The sequence below is a fragment of the Ceratotherium simum genome, chromosome 1 (assembly GCF_057802395.1).
Source record: "Ceratotherium simum simum isolate JZ-2026a chromosome 1, ASM5780239v1, whole genome shotgun sequence".
In the NCBI taxonomy this organism is placed as follows: Eukaryota; Metazoa; Chordata; class Mammalia; order Perissodactyla; family Rhinocerotidae; genus Ceratotherium; species Ceratotherium simum.
This window is the reverse complement of record NC_141900.1, coordinates 42,380,088-42,402,931: the sequence shown is the minus strand read 5'-3', so window position 1 is coordinate 42,402,931 and position 22,844 is coordinate 42,380,088. Positions and strand designations below refer to the sequence as shown.

Below are 22,844 nucleotides of genomic sequence, written 5' to 3'. Positions count from 1 at the left end.
TATAGTGATTTTCTCTCTTGATTTCAAAAAAGTTAAAAAATAAAACAAAACAAAACAAGATGGGGCCTCATCAATATGACACACAACCTGAGAATTAGGTAGAGTATTATTTACTTCTAGACAACTTTGCCCAATATTTGTTGAATTTTTAAACTGTGATGCACTCTCTTTTCCTCCCACTTTAAGCAGGTTTTACTTTGGGAAGATGCTCAGAATATATGGTATTTTGTTTATTTGTTTGCTTTTGATCTGCATGATTTTACAAGAGGCAAAAAATTTATGGACTTGGAAAGAGCTTGAGTTCTTTACAACTTATATCCTTTCTCCAAGGTGCCCCTCTTTTTCACCTCCCTCTCCTCTCAAAAACAAACAATGCACAACATACCACCCTAGGGCTTTCCTTATGCAAAGTTGTTTCATGAGAAGGGATGAGTATTACGCCTAACCTATTTGTTCTATTTCAGACTCCACTTGCTTCATAGATGTTGTCTTCATCATGGACAGCTCTGAAAGTTCTAAAATCGTTCTCTTTGATAAACAGAAAGATTTTGTGGATAGCTTGAGTGACAAGGTTTTCCAGTTGACCCCCGTTCGCTCCTTGAAATATGACATCAAACTGGCAGCCCTTCAGTTTAGCAGCTCTGTCCAAATTGTTTCACCTTTTTCTTCTTGGAAGGATCTACAGACTTTTAAGCAGACGGTCAAGTCTATGAATTTAATTGGGCATGGTACTTTCTCTTATTATGCCATCTCCAATGCCACTAGGCTACTTCAGAGAGAAGGGCGTAAAGACGGTGTGAAAGTGGCTTTGCTGATGACTGATGGCATTGACCATCCAAAGAATCCAGATGTTCAAAGTATTTCTGAAGAAGCCAGAACTGCAGGAATATTATTTATCACCATTGGACTTTCTACTGTAGTCAATGAAGCCAAACTTCATTTGATATCTGGGGATTCATCCAGTGAACCCATTCTACTGTTGAGTGATCCAACCCTTGAAGATAAAATTCGAGATCGCCTGGTAGGTATTTAAGGGGTTGGTTTTACATACATATTTCTCATCATAATATTGATATCTTGGTTACAAATTCTGTAAGGATAGATACTGGGTCAAAAAGATGAAAGAAATAAAATCCACCTTGGAAATGGAAAGAAGAATCTTTCTGAAGTCTCTCTCCACTTCCTTGATAGCTTACACCACATAAACTGAGGAAGTACCAGGCTCATTCTCTAGGAATTGCATTCCTAGTTTTATTGCTAGCCAATGTTGAAGATTTGGGAAGGATTAGTTTCCAATCACACACCTCAGACTCCTGTTTATACCTTCTGGGATCACTGAACACTGTGACTTATATTCAATTTGTGGTCAACTTGTGGTCTGCTCTATTTGTACTAAGTTGGTCTTTTCCCATTCCACATATGCAGAAATGTTTTTTGACTCTTGGTCTCACCTATTTCTATATTATGCTCAAGCAAAAGTCATAGACTTCCATTATTTTTTTATTATCTCCTAGTTTCTTGGGTGTTAACAAGGCCATTCAATCTAAAATCATCTACAACATGCAGTCACCCAAAAGTTTCTCCCTTCAGATCAATAAGTCCCACATGATTGGTCTAATTAATTGTGTCAGTGCTTTTCTTTATTGGTTGCTCAGCTGTGTGTGAGAGCCTTTCCTTGATGTTTGGGAAAACACAAGGCAAAGCAATCAAAATGAAATCCCTTCACAACATTTCTCAGGGAGGAAACTCCTGGAGATAAGGTGGCTAATTTGTTAAGTGTTGATTGATTTTCTTAAAAATATTGATTTTTAAAAAAAATTTCTTGAGAAGAGGGCAAAGTGATTGTGTCGTTTAGGTACTGAGATTGTATACGGCTGTTTTCTATAGGTTGGAAAAAAACCTCAGGCCCCATTTCAGAGATTGTTTTGTTTCTTTTGTCCCTTCCCCCAAGCCTTTTTCTCAACATTACTCTTACTTTTTCACTGTCAGTTGTTGTCAGCACGAGTCGCTGAGTTTTTAAAAATCTAAATAATAGCCATCATGTCTTGAGTGTTCTCTGTGTATTAGCAATTGCTCTAAGCACTTTACATATTTTATTTTATTCAGTGTTTACAATAATCTTATGATGTAGCTACTATTATTATCTTCATTTTATAGTTCAAAATTTAAGGCCAAGCAAAGACCCTGGAGTCTGCATGCTTAAACCTTTAAAGTCATTGAGAAGGGAAATATTAACTATTTTTTAAGGTTTTCTCAATCAGAACCGCCTTGGAACAGTTAAGCAACATTTCTCCTCCAAAGTTACTATTGTTTCTAGCTTTTTTTCTTTGCACATTGGGGATCGACGGGGAGAGTTCTACCCAGACTGGAGATGATAGCCTCAGGCCCCCCAGGTTGCTTAGGGGGTGTGTTAACTTCGAGCTTCTTTTTGCACGAAAGGGAAATGTACTGGGGTGCCTGGCTATCTGCCTAGCCCTGCATGCGCTGTAATTTAAGAAGTCGTCACCACTGAACAGAAGGTTCCAGCATGTGCAGGAGAGAACACTGGGGTTGTGATAATAAGTTGCCTGTTGCTGACTGTAGACAGTACAGGACAGGCAGCTTCTTGTTTGGCCAGATGTCTAGGCTCAGGAGGTTCATACTCCCTCCAGACACACCCTTGCCAAGAGCTCCTGCCGAGCTAAGAACACAGGCCCTTGGCAGTAGACTCGAAGCAAGAATGTTTGTTTCTGGGGAAACCAAAAAGTGACCAAGAATCCTAACGACTCTGCTCTTCCTTAGCATCCTGTGATTTCCGCTTGTTTGTTCAGATGGAAGCTCTGTGAACAAACCACTTAGAAGGAGATGCTGCTTTCCAAACACTTCCAGAATCCGAAGGGCTTATTAAGCTATTCAAAGAAAGAGATACCAAGTTTCAATGTTTCAAATTGCCACCATCTAGGAGGCAGAACTTGACTCTTAATCAGACCATTTGAAAAATTCCTCATCTAATCTATTTCTATTGCATCTTTAGTTGAATTTAACTTTTTATTTTGAAATAATTATGCAGTTGACTTTTAAAAATAAGTTAATTAGGTATAATTTAAGTACAATGCTGCATCTACTTAAAGTGCACAATTCCATGAGTTGATAGATATATATACCCACGAAACCATCAACACAAGTAAGATACGGAATGTCTCAATCACTCCTAAAAGATTCCTTAGGACTCTGCAATACAACCTTCCCTTATCCTCAAGCTACAACTGATCTCTTGTCACTCTAGATTAGTCTCCACTTTCTAGAATTTTACATAAATAAACTCGTGCAGTGTGTACTCTTCTTGTATCAGGCTTCTTATTCCCAGCATAATTTTGAAATTCATCTGGGTTTTTTTTGTACCAGCAGTTTATTCCTTTTTATTGCAGAGAAGATTTTAGTTGAATTTATGGACACGAGTGTTCACAATGAATAGATTTTGCAGGAGCCAAGACAAATTAAGGAATCACTGCACGTTCCTTGACGCCTCTAGTGGGAAGTATCATGTAAGAACCCCATGAAAACATTTCAGTTCTAAATTACCCGAGAGAGACCTGATGGTTCCAAATTGAAGAAAATATTTTTATTGCTATTTTATTATGATTTACATAACAGTATTGAAACCTAAGAAGCAAATTCAACCCAATCTCCTGGATATGTTACTTGGTCCTTTAGAAGAGCAAGAGAGAGTATGTGGAGATTAAAAAAATACCTTTATCACCTTTAATGTTAAATACTAAAAAAACCTTTATGGGAATAAATGCTGTGAGAAACGTGTCTCTTTCTCTGAAGATTATTAAGGAAAACATCAATATATTGTATCCCCTTTCTCATATACCAAGAAGGGATCAACTTGATAATTTCTGTATCATCTTTAGAATCCTATGCATTATTAATTTATTTATTATGGCCCACTTCTCAGTTTTTCAAGGCTTCCTCTGTTTAGAGCCTTATTTCTGTTCTCTGTTTAAGATTTTATGGTGACTGTTTTGCTACTATATTAAGCTTCAAATATTTTTGTCATAGAGTTTGTAATCCTTGCCTACTAAGTTCTTTATTCTCATCCCATTTGCTGTCATGCTAATAACTTTGGCACCTTCCTCATATTTCCTCTGTCTCCTCATAGCATTGACCTTATAGTCATTCACAAAAACGGTAATTCCGGGCTAGCCTTCTCGTTTCACATATATGCCATCATAAAACTCTGACTCCATTAATAAAATGCACCTTCTTTTGCTCTAGTGAGGGCCTTTCTCTATTTATTCTTTCCATTTAAACTGTAGTATCCACCTAGACCTTAAGTGAACATGCCCTTCCCTCTGGCTTTGACCACATTCTCCACACAGCCTGCCTCTCTGCCTAAGTGAAAGCCCTCACGACTTCCCAAAGCCTCCAGCTCTGTCCACGTGGGCCCTTCTGTCCACTCTTTTTAAATGTCCCTCCTCACTGCTTCCTTTGTCTTATTGCCCACACTAGTCTTTTTTTTTTTTTTTTAAAGATTTTATTTATTCAGTTTTTCCCCCCAAAGCCCCAGTAGATAGTTGTATGTCATAGGTTCACATCCTTCTAGTTGCTGTACGTGGGACTCGGCCTCACGTTGGACGGAGAAGTGGTGCCTCGGGGCGCGCCCAGGATCCGAACCCGGGCCGCCAGCATCAGAGCGCGCGCACTTAACCGCTAAGCCATGGAGCCGGCCCATGCCCACACTAGTCTTTATGAAATTTTTCCTCATAAGCTTTGACATATAGAACAGCATTCCATCAATGAGTTGGTCCTTTGCATTCTTCTCTTCAAAATTATCCAGAAAACCCACCTATTCCAAGAAACCATCTCGTGACCCCCCCCACACCCCCTCACAGTCTCGAATCTCTTTCCCATGCTGCTTGCTGTGTGCTATTTTCTGTCACTGGGGCTTATAGACTATAAATGCCCCTAGGGATGGAGCTTTGTTCTTTGTTTGAAATAGTCTTATCTATTGTGCAGTTTTGGGTTCATTTTTGTTTGCATAGAAATACAAATTCCAGCAAACACAAAATCAAATGAGTTCCAAAAATAATTAGTTAGTTGTGTTGTTATGGTTTTAAGCCTCATGGCACATGTTTTTAAAGAGTAATATGGCAAAGCAGAAATTGAATTTTCAAAGGAAGAGCCAAAAAAAGTGTAAAATTACACATCAGGCACAGTAGCAGTTAAATTCTTGAGTTTAAAATTGATAAGGATATTGCTTATTATAAAAAGGTTGTGAAGTAACAAATCTTTGAATTTTTCTTTCAGTGGTTGTTTTCAAATATTGCAATTTGACTTGATTCATTAGTTGTTTTATTGTCTCTCTTAAACTTCTTTCAAATTCCTTTTCCCTCTCTCCCTCCCAGAGGAAACCAAGTTTCTGACGTCTGTTTTAAATATTTTCATAACTCGGATCACATTGTATGTATGCGTCTGCAACTTGCTTTGTCACTCAATGTTTCTGGAAAGTTATCTATGTTGAAATATGTAGATCCAATGCATTGATTTTAACTGTGGAATAGTATTTTGTTTGTTGACCCATTCCACTATTGATGGATATTTTAATTATTTCAAATTTTTCATTATTAAAAATAATGAATGCTCTAATATACAAGTACAAGAATTTCTCTAGGGTATGTCTGGAAGGGATGTCAGGATAACAAGTGGAAACGAGGACTGTCCTGGGTAGCCTAGAGGTAAAGCGTGTACATCTTCAGCTTTCCAGGCACAGCCAAACGTTCTGGAGAGGGGTAATGCCATTTTACACCGAGACTGTCAGTGGATCTGAGTTCCCATTTCTCCACATGACCTACTAGTTCTTAAAGATACAAGTATCTCATCTGCTTTCAGCCTGGATTTGCACTGGCTAGTAATTTAAAATCATTGGGGTGGGAGGACGAGGGTTGGGCAGGGACAGGGCCATAGGGGAGACTTTGAATTTTGTAGACAGGGTGTGTGGCCAGTTTTACAGCTCCTGAGACCGTGTGGCCAAACTTTCTCATTTTATATACGTGAAAAATGACCTGGAAGGATTATATGACTTGCCCATGGCCATACGGCTAGTTAATGGTGGAAACAATATGAAAACCCTAGATGACACTTAATTCTCAATCTAATTTTTTCTCCCATTAAATCACCAGAGCCACTTAAAGCATTTTGATTATATCTTCCCTCTATATTATTAGTTTGTATGGAAAAAAAGATAAAGTAAAAACAAAACTAAAGGGATGCAGAGTCTCCATAAAGGTACAACTCTGACTTATCTTTAACTTCCTCATTACATCCTTCATTTTTAATATCTTGCAACAGATATTCTGGGGCTTTTTACTTCTGTTTCTATTTTATAATATGTAAATCCTTCAGATTCAGTCATAAAGCATTCATTTGACATACAATTTCTACCTTAAGAAAGCAATGATTCTATCTGTGAACACAGGTTAATTTCTTTCCAGCATTTGACTTCAGAAATGGCCTTTAGTGCACTTGTCAGATAATACCCCATTGAGCTGAAGTAGGGTAGGAGGCCTAGATGTTGGATGAAAACCAGATGGTGAATTTCTCTAAAACTGTAAATTTAAAGTAGTTTTGAAAAATATCCTGGCTAATTCACTTCCGTGTGGGTAAACATGAAGTAACACTGAACTTGATCGGCGGCTCCGCCCACGTGTGCGACCTTGGGCAGTCGTCGCACTACAGGCCCACGTTTCCTAATGGCAACATGAGAGGTTGGACCTGATTGACTTCTGAGGCTCATTAATATCTCATGAAGTTATCACTCTAAAATTAATGTTTTAATGCCAAAAAATAAATGCATATATATATATATATATATATATATATATATATATGGAAAAACAGAAGAAGAGAAAATTCACAATTATGTATTCTGCCTAAGTCTTTGTAAATGAAAGTGAGAAATTTCTCATTAGGGCTGATTAAGCTTATAGCCAAATTATGGATATTATAGAGCTGATAAAGGAAACAAAAGATAAAACATAGGATGCAATAGGATAAAGTTCCTAGAAAACAGAATCATTTTTAATGTTAGTGCCCTTCATGTCTTCTATTAATACATAGCTCAGAGTGTTCCTTGGGTGATTGGCTGGTAGGTTTTATTGCTTTTAGAAGGTTAAAAGGCTGAATTGCTATTCTTCTTGGAAATTACATACCCCATAGGGAATAATTAAGACTAATAAGAAGCTGGAAGCAGAACCATGAATCGAATTAATGCTTCATTCTTTTTTCCCTCCTAGGATATCCTATTTGAAAAGAATGTAAGTACCACATACTTTGATTACTGTGAATTACTCTGAAAGCTTGCATTATCAAATCAGCATTATAATTCACATTAGAAGATAAGGTGTGACTAAAAAAATGCTTATTTTTAAAAAGAGCCGCTCTATTTCTAGACAGTTATCTGATTTGTTTTTTCATGCCACCATATCCACTGCAGGTTGGAAAAATCAGAAAAACTAGAAAATATTTAATGTGATTTTAGAGAGAGATTTTAGAAATTAACGATGACCAAACGGCATAGTTTTTGCTTACTTTGAGATGACTTCCTTTATTCTAAGCATGTCACTGATACCAGCTACTTGTGGGGGTCCTCCACTTTGGAAGGTGTGCTGAGCATTGGCCAGAGACAGGCAGAGTGTTCCTGGCTAAGAGACAGAGCTCAGTCGACCTCTGCTGCTTGCTGGTTGACTTTTAAACTTATTCTCCTTCCTGATGGTGGCAACCAGACCAAGAGACAAACGAAGCTGGCCGGTATAAGTTGGATAGTTAGCACAATAAATGCCCCTAAGCTTGCTGAGGACTGTTATACTGGATGAGTTTCTTAATGCAAAGAGTTTGGAACGTCTGGCCTTTGGTAAACTGCTTCTTTAATAACAGGAAATTTACAAGTAGCATTGCATAAAATAATAGGATCCAACCAAACCTTGTAGAGCACCACATTCCGTTGAATTATATGTGGTCAGATACACCATTATTTTACCTGCCATTAGACAGAAAAAAACTGCCAATTAAACTATGATACAATGCCTTCTTATCAATTACAATTTTTTAATTTTATACTTATGGTAAGGGTCCTTTTGGATTTATTTAACTATAGGTTTTTAAATCCTGTATCACTTTTGTGCATACGTATAAGGGAAAATATAAGCAAACTAAATTGGTTATTTCTAAAACTTCGCATTCAGAGGCTAAATCTTCTGAATCACGTTTTGTCTCAGAGTTGTTGATTCCCTTGTTTTTCCACACAATACTGGCCTCTGTGCCATCAAAAGCTTTGGTGATGCAGCATTCCTGGAGAGTACTCCAGTAGTGTCTCTGGAATTTTATTCCATTTCATTCTGTAGGTTTTGAAGTGCATGTGCAGAAAATAACTTCATCATGATTGGGCCTGATTGATATAAGACTCATTCTGATTTCAGAGATGTTAAAATGAGGAAAAATGTACACCTTAGAATTGATAAAATATGCTATGTCAAGTGGTTTCCTTTGTTGAATAAAGGAGCATTTGATATTTGTATATTGTTGACCTTTGGTGTGTTATATAGAAGAGAAACAGCAGAAATTCCAAAAGTCCACTGAAAATGCTTATTTCCCCCTTTTAACTAGAAACTAGAACTTATATATATATATATATATTTTTAGTGGGAGATCTATTTTATTTAACTGTGGTAACATTTAATAATACTTTATTAGTTGGTTCTTACTAGATCTGAGTTTTCCTGGAAGAATTTAATATGGGAGCAAAATCTCTGCAAACTTGCAAGGTAAAATTTCTTCGAGGCAGTGTTCCACTTAGTTATGTATTGAATAAGATTTGAATGCTATGTTTCACTATATGTTAATATTGTATTTCATTATTGCTTCAGTGTGAACACAAGATTTGTGAATGTCAGAAGGGGGATCCAGGCAATCCAGGGCCTCCTGTGAGTATATTTCTCCTTTGAACTTAGGGTCAAGTCGGGAAGTCCTAGCGATGATAGCTCTACTCACACTTGAAAACACTGGGGCTATTTCGTGCTGTTGAAAAGCAGTTGCGTGCAAACAACAGCAAAAATGGACATGCTGTTTCTTTCTTTTATTCCCAAAGGGATACGTTCTGTCCTTGGAAATAAGCCTGGGATTTTACTGACCTGAACTGAGGGCAGATTTGGTTTAAAATGATGAAGTTGTTCCCACAAAGGATATTTCAGGATCACTTCTGATGTGACAGTTGGGGCCAGAATTTATCAATACTGAAGTGAAAATACGGAAAAAGAGGTCATAAAAATCCTCAGAGCTTTAGGTAAAGCTTTATCCTACTCCAACTAGAAACAAGTGACACAGACTTCTCTGGAGGGTAACTGTCTTTACACGTACCCAAGAGCAACACCGGGTTGCCTTGTGGTGGGAAAGCTGGTCAAGATGTTTTGGGGATTAGAGTGAATTCGGTGAAATGGCAACGTAGGATTTACTATGATGATTCAATACTTGAAAAGATAATCCAAAAAAGAGTGCTTCCTTTATATTCTGGCCTAATATCTGGGAGGTGCCATGTTGTTTTGAGAAGGCATTTGAAATGACACCACGATGACTGGAGATGCTGAACACTTCTCTAAAACCCATCATCAGAAAGCATCCATGCTGCTACTCAGTATTCCATTTATTTATGTGATTCCAAACCTTAAAGTTCAGAAACCAGTGGAGATATTTCACAAAAATGCATGGATAAAGTTTTTGAACTAATGCTTGTATTTGGGGGCAGGAAGGGGAAAGTGTACTGTGAATTTCTTAGACTATGACACATTTTAACTTGAGACTTGAGTTAAAAGCCTATACTTTTCCAAACCATTCTACCAATCAAGTCATTAGAAAGTGAGAGTTTGTTTATTTTTCTTTTTTTTTCTTTAAAGTACAAAGTTAGATATATTACATGATAATGTAGCAGCCAGTAGAAGCTGACTTTGGCCAAAGCAAAGGTTTAAACTTTCCTTCCTTTAAGATCTTAGTTTATACTTATTATATCAAAAGATTTCCAGGGGAAGGTTTACTTGGGATATTCAATTATGTTTTAGAATGAACAGTAAGAAAATGTGCAATTGCTGAGCTAATCTGACAATTTCAGTCACTCAATATTGTTAGAGGAGATTACTGTACCATGTTTTAATAGGGATAGCCATGGAACTATGTTATTGAGTGCCCCCAAAACCCTTTCTCAGAAAAGTGAGCTTTTTGGTAGTTTGAGAGTAGGAAAAAAAGCACTTTTCTGGAACAGATTGGAGTACTCTCTTCCCCTATCTTTTGAGATTGTCCCTTGGACATCAGAGAGAAAAAGAGACATTATCCTCTTTTGAGCAAATCTAAAGAATCTGCCTATTCAAGACAGTGCAGCCTTCCTGGTGTGCAGTAAAGGAGAGAACAGGATTGAATCTGTGCTTGGTAGGTAAAGTTTTTTTTTCTTTAACAATCTTCCCTCATTTTATGGGATGAAGCTGATCAGAAATTATTGTAAGGTATAGGAAACTAATAGATATATTAGCCTGCATAATATAATCCTTTTTCCCTTTGCTTTCAGGGTACACATGGAAACCCAGGTATCAAAGGTGAGCGAGGACCAAAAGGAAACCCGGTAAATGAATAAACAGCTTTCCTTTAACCCAGTGTATCTTCTTCTAGATTTATTTAAAGAACAAGATTTAAGAAAACAAAGAGCACTGTAGTATATGTCAATGACAAAAATCTGATGATTTATGTGGAGAATTCAAAATGTTCACTCCCTACGCTGTCTATCTGATATGTGTTAGCTTGCATTTACAAATTCTGAGTAATATATGACAATTTTAGTCAATAAGTGTAGGAAACCTAGGGACATTGAATAAATAGAGACGCATACCTAAATAATGGTAGCCCAAATCAATGACTATAATGTTCCATAAATCACTAATACATATTCCATATCAGATTGACATTGGCACTTGTATTTTTTATTGATCTACTTTATGGGTAACTGACCTAAGATAATAATAGAAAAAACACCAGATTGTCTCTTACTCCCAAACCATCTTTAGGCCTTTTCCCAATTCTTTTCTTTGTTACCCAACCAAAAAAATGCTAGATTAATTTTTTAAAAAAATTACCTGTTCAGATCATTGTTGGGATGGTGGTGTTTCAAGTTCCAGAGCAACTGAAGGAATCACAGGAGAGAGATGAGCATATATAACTAAGTGAAGATTTCAGGCAAAATTCTATATAATGAAACATAATAATTTAAATAAAGAGGAAAACATATAGGGAAGTGTTTGCATCAAATACAATGGACATTGGGTTAATTTCTAAAACATAAAGACTTTATAAAATAGATGAAAAAATATCAAGCCTCTAATCATTAAAAGGTCAAAGGACACAAAAAATTTTCAAGAGAGGAAATAAAATTAGTAAATAAAGAAATAGAAAAACCTTTCATTTTACTAGATAATGAATGAACTTTAAATAGAGACAATGAGAGACCCTTTAATACTAGTTATTCACATTTTAGAAACTTTGGAGTCCAGGGTTGCTGGGTTGGTTTTTTGGGGGACAGAGGAGCAATTTTTTAGTTCATATACTTTGTTTTCTTCTGTTCCAAATTTTAAAAAAACATTTCTTTTCTTATGGCAGTTAACACAGCAATATTAAAATAGTGATAACTAGTGATAGCAATGTGGTGGTGAAACTGCTTTGCTCTTCACTGCAAAGGTAACTTGGCAGAAATGTTTTGGAAAGCAATTAGGCACTACATAAGAAGCATTCAAATATTCAAAATTTTAACCCAATAACTCCATTTCTGAGAATATGTTTAGGGAGATAATAAAAAACGTAATAATTAGATGCATGAAAGTATTTTTTCCAATTACCTGCTCGTCAAAGAAAGGGAATGTAAAGTATCCTTGAGTGGCTTTACAATACACACACACACACACACACACAGACATACACACAGACACACACACACACACTCCACACTCACTCACCTTATGTGGGTCCGAATTGATGCCATCATGTCTTCTTTTTGTTTTGCTAAATACCTGTTGTAAGTCTGCGTTCACATTTCATTTATTTGGCTTGTAATTTTGTGCCACATAATATATTTCCCTAAGTCTTGCTGAAATCAAGCAATCACTCTTAAGGACATTTTGGAAAACATTCCAAAGCCCCTTGGAGAAAAGCCAGAGTGGCTGGCTCCAAGTGAGTACAATGCTGTATTTGAAAACAACAGCTGTGTTGTTAAACTGGGATGCGAGACTCAGCCTAAACAGTGAAAATGTACCTGGATTCTGCACCCTATACATCTGGCTTCACTCCAAAGGGCAAAGGCTATCTGAGCTGCTATTTTCTTCCCTAGATTGCATGGTGAAAATGTCAATGGTAAAAGCTGAAGCTTTTTTCCCCATTGGGTTAACTTATTAATCTGGGAATTCTGAATAATGCCTTTTATGGAAAATCAGTCACTCTGCAGGGCTGTGGAATTTTGACTGAGTTTTTTCTTTGTCACAGGGTGATGCTCAAAAAGGAGAACCTGGAGAAAGAGGCCCAGGGGTATGTACACAACTGGAATGCCTTCCTAAGAAAGTAATCACAGGATGCTAAGATCCTGTAAGCGATCATTTTGACCCCGGTAGTGCAAGTGCAAAAATGATTTATATCTACCTGTGCTCTTGATGGCTCACTCAGGCAACCAGACAGATATGATCTTAGGAGTGGAAATGTGAGGAGAAAATACTCTGCTCAACAGGAGTGATGATAGGATCAGGGTGGTCAACCACATGACATTCCCTGACACTTAGTTCAAGATTTGTGAAAGCCTCAAATAAGAAAAGTATTTTGCTTTCTGTCTTTTTTTTTTTGATAAAGGATAAGTTAAAATTCTGGGAGCATAGGAATTATCTAATCTAAACTAAGCTTTTGTTAATCCAATTCTACAGACAAAAAAAGATGATTCTAGTTGATTTATTATTCCTATAATTAGAAATATCAGAGATTTTCTGAGAAACAATTACAGTAAATTTCTTCTTTTGCATTTTTTCTGGGGAATTGCAGTAGTGTAGCAAATAGGAGAGAAGTGTATAGTGAATAAAAAGGAAGCCATGTTACATTTCTCCTCTTGGCTCGCCCCCTTGAGTGAAAGCACAAGACTCAGACTCAGAGGTTTTAAAACCTGTTCTCTTGGTGTTTTTCATCAACTTCATGAAAAAGCCTGATAGAAAGTTTGGTAATTTCAATGGAAATTCATTCAGAAATTTGTGTTATTTATTCAGGAATCATTTCTTAGGTATCTTCTACACATAAAGCATACTATCATTTGAAAATAAAATTAAGACAAAGTACTTATTGAAAAGTTTATTTTCTCATTGGAGAGATAAGGTATTTAAAATAGCTACAATATGAAGCAGAATGTCAAAATATTGTAAAAATTGCATGCACAAAGTATTATGGGACTTCAGAGGAGATTAGAATTTTTAGGGTAGGTTTTATGGGATGATCCCTGAAGAGTGTAGGATTATGACAGGAAAAGACAGAACAGGAAGGTGGAAGGGGACAGGCATTCCAGATGGAGAGCACCATAAGCAGCAACCTGAGGGAACGCAAATGCCTTGGAGAATGGTGAGTATTGTCAGACATGGCTTGAAGTTCATAGTGGGCTATGTTAGGTGATGGGCATTCCCTGAGATTTTAGATGAGGTGCATGACCCAAGAGTTGTGTATTTGGAGGGTTAATCTGGCATGGCTTGCAAAGAAAAATCAAAGTGGGAGCAAGCAGAAGGAAGGAGCACTTAGAATAAGGTTTGTTGCTACAGCCTATATGAGCAGTAACGGGGACATTGGCTAGAGCTGCTCTGGCCAATATGAAAGTCACTAGCCATATGTGCTCACTGAGCAGTTGAAACATGGCTAGCCTGAATAGAGGTGTGCTGTAGGAGTAAAATACACACTGAATTTTGATGACATAGTACCCCCCGCAAAAAGATGTAAAATATCTCATCGATAATTTTTTATATTGTTTACATGTTGGAATGACAGTATTTTGGACCCATTGGGAGAAATAAAATATATTATTAAAATTAATTTCACCTGTTTATTGTTGCTTTTTAATGTGGTAGTTAGGGAATTTAAAATTACATATGTGGCTCACATTATATTGGACAGAATTGGGCTACAGGGATGACAAAATAGAAAGGAAGAGAACATTGTGAGAACCACGAAAGGGTAGAAATGATAGAATGTCATGACTAACTCTAACTCATCTACTCAGCAGATTTTTATTGAGCCCCTGCTATATGCTGGGCCCTCTTTTAGGTGCTGGGGATACAGGAGTGAGCAAGATAGATAGTCCCTGTTTTGTAAAGCGTTCCAGCAGGAGGAGGCAATAAATAGGCAAACAAATGAAAAAGAATTTCAATCACTGACAAGCATTATAAAAATATAAAATAAGGTCATAAGAGTGCTCTAGGCAGAAAGAGTGGTGGGAGATGAGGCTATAGAGGTAGGCTGGGGCTAGATCACATAGGGGCTTGTTGGCCAGGGTAAGCAGAGTGGCTTTAAAACTAAGTGTAGTGGAAGCTGTTGGAGAATTTTAACTGGTTGGATTAAAGGAATATAAAGGGCAGGTAGAGAGAAAAGATGATGATAAACTTTTGATTCTGTGTGATTTGAAATATGATGGTACCATTAATAGAAATAGGAAAGTCAGAAACCAATTTGGCGGAAACCAATGAGTGCAGTTTTGGATATTTCAAATTTGAATATTTTAAACTAGTACTTAAGATGCACTGAAAGTAAGGAAGAAAGGAAGGAAAGAAGCAAGGAAGAAAAAGTAAGCAAGCTGATAGCAACCGAACAATAAATTGACCAGAGATTTCAGAAAGAAATACAGGGAAAAAAAAGAGTATACTATAAAAAATAATATTCCTTTATTTTTGTAAATCATACTGGCTCCTTCCTAAATATAATCTTAACTCTTTTAACATAAAGTAATGACAGAATTTTAAATATGGTTGTGTGTTGTGAGGGGTGGAGAGCACACACTAAGATTCCTGAGATTGAAAGTCTGGCCTTTTTTAGTGCTGCAAATAGGAATTGTTTTAATGAAGAACCCCAATTTAACTGTCTGTAATGTGGCCTTTCATTTTAAGCACAGTACTAAAACTTAAACCATTTATGTGAATAAATATTTCTAAAATGGATTAAATTGTAGTATAACAATATTTTTCACTAGTTCTACTTTTATCTTCAATTTCTCAGTGACCGCTCATTTGGAGAGAAGTGTCATCTCCTTCTGAAGTTTTCCTTTTTACCTTTTGTAAAAAAGTCACACACAGCAAAATTTTGTAGTCTGACTCACATGTAACTGTAATCATACTTGTTTATTCCATTGGTTTCTCCAGCTCACTTAAAATATGTTTTACACTTCTATTTTCATACTTGAAAACTATAGTTGTATGAAAAAGACATGAAATCCTATTTGAAAAAGACTTGCTGTTGTTTAAAGTTGGTAGTTTCCCAGTCCATTAGTATGCAGTATTGTATTACTTAAAGGGCTTATGGGTAGGGACACAATGGACAAGGCTGTGCAGGATCCCCAAGAGCGACACAGAAGAGGAGCAGAAGCACTGGCCCCTTATTTAGCAGGAGATAAAATATAGTAACTTAAAGGTCACTGTCTCATTAGGTTTGATAAAGGAACCATTCATTTCCTCAATGTTCTATCTTCTAGGCCAAATTTGAAAGGAGAACCATAATGGATATAAATATTTACGTACATTTGAAAGGCCATTATCTCAGATCATTTTCAAAGCCAATTTCTCTAACAGTCTCTGTCAAACATTTTTAGCTGTGATAGTTCATAGTTTAAAAGTCAATATAACAATTTTGAAAGGAGCATTATAGGTCGTCTCTTCTACAATGAGTTTCAGTGTATAGTCTCTCCTTCAGCTTCGGGCCAAAGGGTAAGAAATTAGGTTTGAAAAAATACATGGAACTGAGAATAGAATGTAATAAAGAGAAAAATAAGTTCTTTTCTTCTCCCTGGTAAATGCACATTCCCTCAGTGCAAAGAGAAGTGAAATAGCTTACATTTATATGGTCTTATTTTCCAAGACTGTACAGAAGTGCTTTGTTATACTTTATAAATGAAAAACATCAAATACTTCCTCCAACTATGACTTCTAATATCGTATTTTACTTTTTCTTTTCTTTTCTTTTTCAATTAGGGAATTCCTGGGTACAAGGGTGAGAAGGTGAGTTGGTAACAACAAATAGATAGATCAGCATTTCAGAAAGTAAATCACAAACATAACTGTATTTATGTACTTAATAGAAGTTATTTTCCTTTATTTTTGTAAGTCTGGATGCCCTAATTCCTAAGTGTACTCTTAACTCTGTTAACATAAAATAATGATAGAACTTAAGATATGGCTGGGTGTTGTAAGGGGTGGAAGGTGCCCTAAGATTCCTGAGATTAGAATTCAGACTCTCTCAGCTCTGCAGACATGAACAGAGAACTCCAATTTAACAGCCACACAGCATAGGTGTCCAGACTAAAAGTTTCTGTATACAAACGGAAGCAGCAACTCTGCAGTTAGATTGCTTCCTTGGTGCTTAACTTCCTATGAAACCCAAACACGGAACCCGATCATGGGGGAAAGAGGATTTTTCCTGGTTAAGCAGTAAAGAACTTCTTACTTCACTCAGTCAGGCATCTGGGTAGAGCTTGCAGGAGGAGGAAATTTGACAAACAAAATTTATGGGTTAGTAGATTATTTTATGATTATTTGCAAATTATAAGTTAGGAAATCAAACTGATGCAAAAGAAATTAACAACTTGGACCAGGGCTCAGGGACCTTTGAGAGGGTTCAATGGTTCATTTATAAGTTTATGCCATAGTTCTCTGTATTATCAGATTTTCCGTCTGAAATTAGAACGCGTCCCTAGCATCCATTCTGTCCCATGACCCTCAGACCTGCGCAAGAGGCCTGTACTTTAGAGGGTCCTGCTCTGGGTCTCCTCCGGTCTCCCCACTCCCCGTGGAGCCAGGAGTCTGCAGGGCAAGAGGCCCATGCTCCCGTCTTCTGTATCATTCTTTGGGTAACCAAGGCACTAGAAGTCTCTACAAAATGGCCTGAGCCTGCTTTGAAGGCATTCACAAACCTCTTTCCCAGGTCCATCTTCTTCCTGGGCCTGAGGGGAAACCAAATGGAAGCTGTTTGTTGGGGTGGGAGAGGGTCACTGAGGGAAGTTTGTTGTGCTGCCTGGGGCATCTTCCTGCATGTACTCACGGCTCCTCTTGTGTGGAAGGAGCTGGAGGTGAGAAGTGAAGTGGGAGCTGGGCTGTAGGCCGTGGGCATGGGGCTGTACTCCCACATCGAGCTCTGAGAAATCCCCAAATTCTTTAATTTCTTATTCCTTGTGAAGGTATATGTGTCAAGAAAGGAAGCTAGGACATGACTAGTTTATTAGCTTGATTTATAACTTTCAACTATCTAGATACATGGTATGTGGGCCTGTGCTTGCACTCTTGCCCTGGGCCCTGCCAATATTAGGGGTGAACCTACATGCGGGCAAATAAATATATCCCCAAGCGCTAGAAATGTTAGGCCTAAAAGGAGAAGAGTGTAAGAAATGCCGTAGTTCTGCACTTGGCCATAAGAACCTGGGCAACTCAGCATCTTGGAGTGTTTATTTCTTCATCCATACATAACTGGATTAATACAAGCCTCCCTCATTTACAGGGTAGGTGAAGAATCAAATTGAATAATGATTGTGACTGTCTGCCGGTCTACAAATCTAAGGTGCTACTGTGAAGAGGCAGGGAACAAATGATAATATAGGAAAGTTAAGAAAGTTTCATGATTGTAAAATTGTCACATATATATATTGGAAGAAAATTATCATGCCCCCCATCTTGATTTATACAATGAGCTAATTATCAACACCGGAAAGCTTTATATATATATTCTTGAAAAGGTTCATTTAACCTTCTGGGGCATTATAGGTTCATTGGAGGAGTTCTCATCTGGAAAATACAAGCTGTCAGAGCAAAGTGACCCTGAACCATCGACATTCAAACCACAATTTCACTAGTAGCAGCAGGATCAGAAATCAGAGTCCGGGAACAGAGCTAATCTATTCATAGGTTTCTGAAGCACTTGCTCTCTGGAACTGTGTAATTGTGGCCATTCCACAGGGATTACTGAGCCCACCAAAAAAGAAAACGGCTTTGCAGAGGCAAACAACATGAGTACAATATTTTCATTGATGGAAATCTGCCGCCAAAACAAATGCTGCTCCTCAGGACCCTATAGCTAACAAATCCGTCTGGACAAATGGAACGTGAATTCTGGCCAAAAGAATTTTGAGTGTATTTATGGTACTTTTTCTGTTTTATATTTTGGTGGTTGACTCATTTTATTCCCATCCAACATTATTAGTTGCTTTCTAATTGAGTCTATAAGGGTGATTTTCCATTTGTGCTCAGAAATAAATGTTCGACTTGTTCTAAGGGAAAGCTCAGTTTGTCCTGGGTCAGTTTGACTCGCAACATGATGTGGAGAGAGAACAGATTGCTTTTGAACAGAGGCATAGTTGCATCTAAGAATTGTAGCTCCCTCTTTCCTGCTCCCGACGCCAGCAATACCCCACATACTATCCTAGGCAGAAGTGTCAGGTTAGTGGAAAGTAACTTGCCGACCATGGCAGTGCATCCCGTTCAGCTTTGGATGGCTGATAGAGAACATGGATTTGGGAGTCTAACCGACTCAAGCTTGTGGTCCTGGGCAAGCTACTCAATCCCTGTGAGCCTCATTTTCCTTATCTATGAATGGAGATATATACATATATACCTTGCGAGGCTGCTGTGAGGAATAGCAATAATGTAGAGGCTTTGGCACAGAATTTGCATCCATAATTGGTGGTTACAAATATGATTTCCCTTCGTAGAGCAGTGCTATTCAAGGTGTGACCTGCAGGCTGGCTGTCAATCTGTGAACTGTTTCTTGCTGTTTTGTGATGAGATAAAGCTTGCATCAGAATATAAATCCACTATATCACTAAATACACTGTTTAGTTCAGCTGACATTTATTTTTCATAGCAAGACGTCCTTGATGAAGGAAGCAGGGCATTGATGTACATTCTAGTGCAACTTATGTCATTGTGTAGCGGCACTTCTGGTAGCATGTTAGAGCAGTATGGAGATAAGAAAGCAGCAGCAGAAGCAGAAACTAGTAGTGAGGGCACGGGACTAAGAGTCATTGTCTAGCATGTACATTTAAGTAAATCATTTAACCTCTCCTATTGAGTTGCCTTATCTTAAAAATATGAATTGCTTTGAGGATCAGAATAAATATATTATGAAAGTACTTTGAAAATTCTAACTTGGGTAGTTTTTCTAATTCACTTTGTTACTTTTTAGTTCTAATTATTAGAAGTCTTAGAAGTCTGATATAGTGGATTAGTATTCAGAAGTCCCAATTCTCTTTCTACCGAGCAAGTTACTTAACCTTTTTGAAATACAAATTTTTAGTATGTAACATTGGGCTAATAATATCTACCTCAGACAGTTAATGTCAGGTTAACTGAGATAATGTCTGTAAAATAACATTAATAATAAACCTGAAAGCATAATTTAAATGTTAGGTTTTTAAAATTAATATTCCAGGAAAGGCAGGGCAGTAGAGTGTGATGATGTAAGATACATAGTATGCTTGCCACCATGTCCCACTCTCTCTGTCACAGCAGACCTTGCAAATTCATCATGGCTCCTTTCCCCACCAGGTCATGACATGGTCTCAGAACCTTTCTCTCACAATTCTCTGGGTAGACACTACTAATTGATCAAAGTTGGTACTCAGGCTGGAGCATGGTGTTGTGGAAAAAATAGGGACTCTGAGCAGACCTGGGTCCAGACCTTAATTCTTCTTTTTACTAGCTATATGATAGAGGGAAGTTATTTTGTTGAGCTTAAGTTTTCTCATCAATAAAATAAGAACTGTAAAACTCATCTCATTGGGCTGTAATGTGGATTCAACTAAATCACATATGCAAAGGGCATATAATATATGGTAGATGCTCAGTAAACCTTAATTTCTTTCCTTTTAATTTCATCCATCTCTCGAAAATGTTAGACCTCATTAGGTGGCATCACTGATTTAATTCTGTCAACTTAAGGATGGCTCATGGATAAATTTTTTGAGTTCAATGACCAAATAACCCAGAGGATTGAGGATAAAATTGTGTATAATTCATCAGAGTGCTTATGTCATAAGATTCTGCTGAGAATCTTTAAAAAAAATCCTAACACTAAATGACTGCAAATGTCTTCTTATCTGTTTCATTTATTTCTTTTTTAGGGTGGACGTGGAGAATGTGGCAAACCAGGAATAAAAGGTGACAAAGTAAGGAACATGTTTTTAAAATGCTAACAGCTGTGATCCCTTTGGGGCTGAGTTTCCTAAAGAGGAAATTCCTGGGATGCATTATGTTGATTTCACTACTGGAGTTGGAGAGTCATTGGCTCCATTTTCACATCTGCAAAACATGAAGCAGAAAACAAAGCCATACCTAACTCTAGTTAATGGATCCCCCAAATGCCTTTCTTGTGGACTATTAAGACTTTGCTTTGTGGTACTCTAACCTTTGAGGCCAGGCCTACTGAATGTTATGGTGAAAAGAATAACTTAACCAGCAAAGTCAATTCAAGCTCCGATTGGGTCAAAGTAGAATTGTTTTCCAGATGTAAACACTGAGAACAAGCACTTTCCAAAGGAGAGTGAAGAACTCTATGAAATAAGTTAACGAGATAGTTATAAATAATATGGCAGAACTAGATATAGACAAGGACTTGAAATTTTGAAAATGCAGCAAGCTGCAGACAATTGGGTAGGTATTTACCTTTCATTAAAAAATAAATATGAATAAAGTATTTAAACTGGAGACAATATTAAATATGTTAGGGAGTTCTTTAGTGGACCAGAAATACATAGAGAATGCATTTGAAACATAATGATAAAGGATCCAAAAAAGTACAGGGTAAAAATAGTTTTCATTATAGTTAAGAACTATTAACAGCATGCCACCAAGATGCTAAACTCTTTCAATATCTATATTTTAATTATGGGGGAGAATCAAGGAGACAAAACGAGGCAAAATGTGAAAAGAAGAGGATAAGATAATGACACTGGCCCATGTAATTAAACACTTTAAATAGCTTCAGATTTTTTGAAAGCTTTTAAACTGTAGAGTTAAAGGTCAGGTAGATCTGAAAAACGTAGGCTTGGTAATTATCTCCCGGCAAAATGAAAAGTGTGATAATGAATGGATTCTTCCTGGAGGATAACTGAAAGTGGGAGATAGACATGGACTTGAAAATACAGAAGAAAGGGCACATAGACACCAAAAATGAAAGTCAAACATTAACTGGGAAAACTATTTGAAATAAAAATGGCTGACAAAGAGTTAATATCAAATTTCATTGACCAGGATATCAGGGATTGTTAAATGCTCTATCATTTTCTGTGCCAAAAAAAAAAGGAAAAAATACTGCTAATTATAAATATAAGATGCAATTGATTACAAGATATATCCCAATGTCAGAGATGTAAAAATCTGAAAAAATGCATGTCTAGACTCTCTAGAGTCTAGAGCTTGACATGAAGAGTTCAAGCAAGTTTATAAGCAAAACGTACAAAGAACATGAAGAGACACAAAAGAAGAAACATAAATGATTAACAAATGAAAAAATATTCAAACACATTAGCCATCAGATAAGTGAAATTAGAATATTAAAATATTATTTCGGGGCTGGCCAGGTGGCGTAGCGGTTAAGTTCATGCGCTCTGCTTCAGTGGCCCAGCGATTGCAGGTTTGGATCCCGGTGCAGACCTACACACGGCTTACCAAACCGCGCTGTGGTGGTGTCCCGTATAAAGTAGAGGAAGATGGGCATGCACGTTAGCCCAGGGCCAATCTTCCTCAGCAAAAAAGAGGAGGATTGACAACAGATGTTAGCTCAAGGCTAAGCTTCCTCAAAAAAAAAAATTACTTCACCTATCAAATTAGCAAACACTGAAATAGTACATAATATTCAGTGTTGATGGGGATTCTATAAGATGAAGATGTGCTCTCTCTACTCAGGTAGTGAGAATGGAAATCCGAACAAACTTTATGGAGGCAAGTTTCACTTTTTCTTTCCATATATGGTGTAAGAGACAGAAGGGAGTGAGAGAGAGTCTTGTGCTAAGAGTTTCTGCATCAGTCATCCTCTTCTAGGAAATTATCCTTAGGAACGAATCTGAAGTTGGACAAAGATTTATACACAAAGATGTTCATTATAATATTATTTAAAATAACAATCATCAGAAACAATTTAGACATACGTCAAAACTAGAGAAATGAGTAAGTAAATTATGATAGATTCATATTCTTGAGTATTATTCAAGTAACACTCTTAGTAAACTAAGAGTTTTTAATGACATGGAAAAATATTTTTGATACAATAGAAGACCAAATAAGTAGGATACAAAATTGGATATACACTTTGATCAAATTATTTGAAGAAAAATCTATTGAGAATAAAATTGGATGAAAATATGCCTAAAATGTGAACAACAGTTGCCTCTGTGTGATTTTTTTTTCTGTTTCTTTACTTTTTTCTATAATTGTCAAAGTGTGCCTTTTATGAACAAGTTATCTTTCGGTAAGCAGAAAAAAAGTGAAAATCTGAGAAAAGAGAGACTAGACTATATTGTATTCTCATAAAAATAAACTGTAAAAGGTTTCCTAGTTATGGAACACATT

General features: G+C 37.0%; 1 protein-coding gene across 2 annotated transcripts in view; it reads left to right on the top strand.

Moving 5' to 3' along the window:
• COL28A1 (collagen type XXVIII alpha 1 chain) overlaps positions 1 to 22,844 on the top strand; it is a 154,037-nt gene that overhangs the window by 554 nt on the left and 130,639 nt on the right. For both annotated transcript variants that reach the window (XM_087435021.1, XM_014788200.2), the window contains exons 2-8: positions 465 to 1,021; positions 7,278 to 7,298; positions 8,907 to 8,963; positions 10,592 to 10,645; positions 12,550 to 12,591; positions 16,263 to 16,289; positions 20,399 to 20,443. In XM_087435021.1, the coding sequence (XP_087291147.1) occupies positions 465 to 1,021; positions 7,278 to 7,298; positions 8,907 to 8,963; positions 10,592 to 10,645; positions 12,550 to 12,591; positions 16,263 to 16,289; positions 20,399 to 20,443 (803 nt within the window). The remainder of the gene's footprint in view (positions 1 to 464; positions 1,022 to 7,277; positions 7,299 to 8,906; positions 8,964 to 10,591; positions 10,646 to 12,549; positions 12,592 to 16,262; positions 16,290 to 20,398; positions 20,444 to 22,844) is intronic.